The sequence below is a fragment of the Denticeps clupeoides genome, chromosome 6, assembly GCF_900700375.1.
Source record: "Denticeps clupeoides chromosome 6, fDenClu1.1, whole genome shotgun sequence".
NCBI classification, from domain to species: Eukaryota; Metazoa; Chordata; class Actinopteri; order Clupeiformes; family Denticipitidae; genus Denticeps; species Denticeps clupeoides.
In genome coordinates, this window is record NC_041712.1 from 22,553,755 (window position 1) to 22,559,754 (window position 6,000).

The following is a 6,000-nucleotide window of genomic DNA, read 5'->3' on the forward strand; positions in this document are numbered from 1 at the left end:
AGAAACCGATAAAGATTAAGTACAGGCCAAACGTTTGGACACAACTTGACACTCTCATTCAATGTGTTTTCTTTATTTTCATGACCATTTACAGATTCTCACTGAATGCATCAAAACTATGAATGAACACGTGGAGTTACGTACTTAACAAAAAAAGGTGAAATAACTAAAAACACGTTTTATATTCAATTTTCTTCAAAATAGCCGGCCTTTGCTCTGATTACTGCTTTGCACACTCTTGGCATTCTCTCGATGAGCTTCAAGAGGTCGTCACCTGAAATGCTTCTCCAACAGTCTTGAAGGAGTTCCCAGAGGTGTTTAGCACTTGTTGGTCCAGCTCACCCCAAACCATCTGGATTGGGTTCAGGTCCGGTGACTGTGGAGACCAGGTCTCCACTTTTTGTTAAGTACATAACTCCACATGTGTTCATTCATAGTTTTGATGCCTTCAGTGAGAATCTACCAACGTAAATGGTCATGAAAATAAAGAAAACACATGAATGAGATGGTGTGTGTGTGTGTGTGTGTGTGTGTGTGTGTATGTATGTGTGTGTGTGTCACACACATACATACAGTTCCTGCCCAGCTTTCTGCATGTTGCATAGTAATGACTTTTGCACATCACAGTATATTGTTAGTATATTATTGGTATTTAATGTGCACTAAATAATAAAATGTCATTATACATTACTGTAACCCTACATCAACTTTTAAAAACCCAAATCATTAATTACTTGAAAAGATATTTTGAGGTGTATATTGAACAGTCAAAGTGCAATATAAATATTTTATTGACACATTGCCCTGCTCCAGAATAAAAGATTTACTGTATCAATAAGTGTGAATTTCGTAGACAGAAGAACACATAAAGTGCAGGAGCCGGCCAGATTTGATCGATTTCACTTTATTTACAGCTTCGCCCAGACGGCGAGTACGACTCTGTGCTCTTATGTCTCTGAGCAGCTTAAGCGTACAGGAGTGTAAGTGTACACCCAAAGGGCCCTTCAGTCTTATCTTACCTTGTTCGAACACATCTGGTTATGGAGACACTTAACAACATCTACCCACACGCAAACATCGATGTAGCCATTGATCACTGTCACTTTCGCCGTATCATTAATCTCCGTCTCGCCCTCCATCCTTCTGCACCCTCGCCTACAACGCACACTTAGCACTTTCACTACTAAACCCAACGGCTGGGTGTCAGCGCCACGCCCGAACATGCTGGCGTCGTTCCTGACCCGGGCCGCCTATCACGACTCGAATAACGCGGCCGCATCCATAATTTACCATTCTCTGTTCGCTGCGAACCTGACTCAAACAGGAGAGGAAAGGAATCCGCGTCTTCCCAGAAACGAAAGCATTTCCGAAGTGGACGGGCCGCAAACGGCGAGAAGAATACGGAGCAGCGGAAACGGAATGGGACCGTTCTTCTGACGGGCTCCCAGTCCATCCAGCAAACCTGGTCTTCAGCGTACCATCAAGCCTGCCTATCTACGATGACCTTCTTCCACTTCTTCACCCTTTCACCCGCACGCTGGGGCAGTGGTGGCCTAGCGGGAAGTGGCCCCGTAATCAGAAGGTTGCCGGTTCGAATCGCGTTCCATGAAGGTGCCACTGAGCAAAGCACCGTCCCCACACACTGCTCCCCGGGTGCCTGTCATGGCTGCCCACTGCTCACTCAGGGTGATGGTTAAATGCAGAGGACAAATTTTACTGTGTGCACCGTGTGCTGTGCTGCTGTGTATCTACTGTTTCCAATATCCAGCTCTTCATTTCTATTCCTTCCATCACTTCTCTTCAAGTATCCGAGTCTCACTTCCGGATGTAGTTCTTACAAGTTCTATGCTTATCTTATTAGCTAAGTGCACAGCGAAAGGCTGAGAGCTGTGATGCTAGAATCATCAGCATACCTGATACTCTTGAGCGAACTCTTACGAGCACCTCACAAGGTTCTATATTCCCTGCTTCCAAGGAACACTCCTCCCGCGCTGTTTCTCAGAACACCCGCCATCTTACTCCAGTCTACCCTGTCAAGACCTTTTCCCAGTCAATGAAACATATGCCCATCGCTCATATGCCTCGATCCCTTCATCTAACCGGACTATTTCTGACGTGTGACTAAATAAGACGGAATATTCCGTATTCCACCATTCTTGGTATCACTGGCCTCGTTTTGATGCCAGCGACTTCTCCTGGCACCGGTCCGATCGCACATATCTGCTGGCTAATCTGAATCATCTCCCATATTATTTTCTCCTCTCATCTTTTCACAAGTTCTCCTGGGACACCATCGTCTCGGTTACCGTTTCCCTCCTGAGCTGCTTTATCACCTTTACTACATCGTCTCTGAGAATATTCAACCCAAGGTTGTCCACATGTACTCTGTTCCAATCGGAAACTGGATATGCTCTTATATCCTGAGATTCTGCTCTGTCCCATCATCCCCGCTCTCAGCCGACACCATGTCAGGTTTGTCCTTCTTACCCCGTTAGCATGTAACACACTCTTCTTATTATGTCATTTAATAAAGGGCCTAATAATTAAATACTTTTACGGCATTTACCAGATGACCTTATCCAGAGTGACTTACAATCAGTAGTTACAGGGACAGTCCCCCCTGGGGACACTCAGGGTTAAGTGTCTTACTCAGGGACACAATGGTAGCAAGTGGGATCTGAACCTGGGTCTTCTGGCTCATAGGTGAGTGTCTAACCCACTAGGCTACTAACATCAACTAGCCAGCGCTATCTGAATTTAATTCTCTTACCTTGTCCACGCTGACATGATGTACCGCAAAAAGATTACTTAAAATGTTACTTTGTTACAAAGTATCTCACACGATACTGAATACATGAAATCAAAATGTGGCGAGTCCCCTGTCTCACAGCAGAATGTGACATATGTAATGTAACAAGTATATATTTATATGAACCCCCTGTAATCTTTGTCAGACCTGCCCGCTGATCACTGCGCATGCGCCCGCCTCATTTCACAGCTTCCGTCAGAACGTGGGGCTCGGACGCGCTACTCATGATAAAAGCGAGAAAAGACAGTTGACCTGTGACACGGCTGCAGGTACGTGGCGTCGGAGTACCGTGCGAAGCAGGAGAAGGTGGAGGAGAAGCGGAACAGCCATGGCTCTTCTGGTCCAGAGGGGGACAATGACAATGCAGCCCAGTCAGCACATTGCTGTGGTCATCTCAGCGACACACGTTTCCATTCACCACAGACAAACCTCCACCTTGCCCGGGTTGCGTGTGGGATCCGTCGGATCTCCTACTAAACACCTTGATAACATGCCACCTCTACCCGAAGCGGACCTGAAAGAGCACACCCCGCGCTGCGCGTCCGCGGCTCTCACCTTGCAGCCGAACATGAGGGACAGGGTCCGGTTGCTGCAGATCAGCTTGCACTGGCACATCACCGGCGAAAAGCACTTCAGGTTCCGCAGAGACGGCGGCATCGCGTCCATGGCCACGCAGCCGCCGAGTCGGCGGCGCGCGTCGTGCGTCGTGCGTCCCGGATCACGTTCCGGCGTCTTTAACTTGAACTAAAGCAAAGCTGTTCTCTCTCTCTCTATCTCTCCCCCTCGCTCGCTCCCTCCTTCCGTCCCGCCACCTCCCCCCAGAGACCCCCGTCGCCCGTCTACCGTAAAGTCCGTAGTGCGCGCGCTGCCAGACGCGGTCCAATGCCGACCGTGGTTCGGAGTCCTCGGCCATACCAAAGGTGGTGACAGTGGTCGAGCGCGGCGACAATCCGGATACAGGTAACGTCCGGAGAGCGAGTGAACCCCCCTCAGCGGCTCGCCAGGGACCCTGTCCTTCGGTCCACTCAATAAAAGCAGTCCATTTTAAAACCGCGAAGACACTTGCGTTATCAAGTGTCTTCGTTTATTTATTTATTTATTTATTTATTATTCTCCTTGTGCCTAAAAAGCCCGATTCCCGCGTGCCTACAGCGACCCCTCGTGCCGAGTGGCCGGACCGGGACAGAGCTGCTGTCCCGGGTCCTGAAGGACGTTCCTGTCGCGGGTTTCCCCATCGGCTCCCGCCGGACGAGGAGGACACGGGCTCCGCGGACGCGCCCGGATCTTGCTGTGCGACGACGGATCACGGGCCACCAACGCCAACCCCGCACATCCCGGTGGGAGCAAGGCCGGAGTATCTCCCGGGTCCAGAATAAATGTTCTCTCTAATGGAAGACATTTTTTTTACAGGCTAGAAAAACGGACCCATCCTTGGATGTTAGAATTATAATCATAATGAGCAAAATGTTATTACAAGAAATCCTTATATGTACTTACAACAATTTAAATTACGGGTTGCTGAAGTGTAATGTAACCCCTTCTCTTAATCACAGCAGATTCACTGCCTCAAACACTCATGTCTGTAATATAAATCTGTAATTTGTATTATATCTGGCCGACTTTGTTAGGGGTCAGAGGAAGGTCAGTGTAGCCAGACGGAAGTGCAGCATCGCCGCTGGTGGAGGGGAAAATGTCCGTGGCAACACAGCGTTTAGTAAGTGATCCCTTCAAACCGCTCTGCCACGCATTCTGTAGTTCTAGAAAACTTTCAAATCATGCAGGACCCCTGACGAACAGAAGTCTTTCACACACACACACACACATACACACACACAGAGTGAACGTGATTTGCAGGGCCACAGTTAAGGTCCTTTGCTCTGTGCAGCATTTTTCGTGGGGAAGGTCTGGAGCAAGTCCAACTCGTCTCCAGTCTTCGTACCAGGGGCCGTTCCAGTCACCTTGAAATAAAAAAAAGACATATATCTGGTCTGCGCCCATTCCTGCACAGCCGGACACTGATGAGAAGGGTGGAGGTGCCATATTCCATCATGTAGATGAGACCGGAACTGCATCTGCGTTTCCTCTTAAAGAGGCGGTCTGACTGTAACATTTTTTTCATCCCCACACTTCACATATAACAGGGACATTTTTGCAAACTATTTTCCATTAGATGACCACATTCTATAAATGAAGCCGCCCCATGGAATAAAGACAGAAGATGGATCCTGCTAACAGCACCTACAGACATTATGGGTTCATTTTTTTTATTTTTTAAAGAAAAGTAAGGTGTAAATGTTGTCTGGCTATTCATCTCCTTTCCCCCCTTCTTAGATGCTATTATGAACTATTTTTAAATGCACATGACGCGGGTCATATGAAGAAAAATGAAACCGAGGACCGGAGTGGGTGGAAGTGTCCTGCAGCTCTGTGCAGTGGTCAGGCGCGTGCCGTTATTCAACATTCATCTCAGGACCAACTGCGGCGCGAGCCTCGGCACACGCCACGGCGACGTCATCGCCCACGCCGAGGGGAGCTGCGGCCGTGAGAGAATAAAGGTGTGAGGTCATGCTTGCACCATCTCTTCTCTTCCAGCGGCACACAGTGAGTGACCGGCGTCACGGTCGGGGGCGTCACGTCTTCTCCAGGGCCGTCCGAGCAGGAAGGAGTGGAGAAGTGGAATAACTTCAGCAGACCTGCGCGCTCGCTGCAACCAAAACTTTTCATGCGCTGCACTTTGGTCAACAGTTGGTGCAGGTGCGTAACGTTCTCGCGCCTTCCCGAGCGAGCGCTGTGGTCTCCATGGATATCGGCGCTCTAAAATAGAGCTCCGACCTTGACTGTGGTGTGGAGGCAGCGCTTCGGATTTACTTCCTGCTCTGTCGACGTCAACGGCATAGCCAGACACGCATTCACACATGTTCACCAAATTTAGAAACTTTAAAGCCACCGGCGAAGCGTCACTCCTGTCATTTAACATCCTTTTAGGGACCAAAATCCCCCAATACATTATACAGGCCAGGATTTTATGGAAGCCAGAGGCCATACCAGCAGTTCACAGCCACAAAAGCAGGAATAATCATTGCAGGGTGAACACACACACACCTTGAACCTTGGTTTTCTTTTGGGGAAAAGCCAACCATGAGATCCTGATGTTTTATTTAGGAACGTGAGGAAGAAACAATACCGAACTC

General features: G+C 48.7%; 1 protein-coding gene across 2 annotated transcripts in view; it reads right to left on the reverse strand.

Moving 5' to 3' along the window:
- The window catches only part of dlg4a (discs, large homolog 4a (Drosophila)), a 42,064-nt gene extending 38,489 nt beyond the window's left edge, over positions 1-3,575 (reverse strand). For both annotated transcript variants that reach the window (XM_028982405.1, XM_028982404.1), the window contains exon 1: positions 3,365-3,575. In XM_028982405.1, coding sequence (XP_028838238.1) covers positions 3,365-3,475 — 111 coding nt within the window. In that variant the 5' untranslated portion in view covers positions 3,476-3,575. The remainder of the gene's footprint in view (positions 1-3,364) is intronic.
- Positions 3,576-6,000: the final 2,425 nt, after the last annotated feature.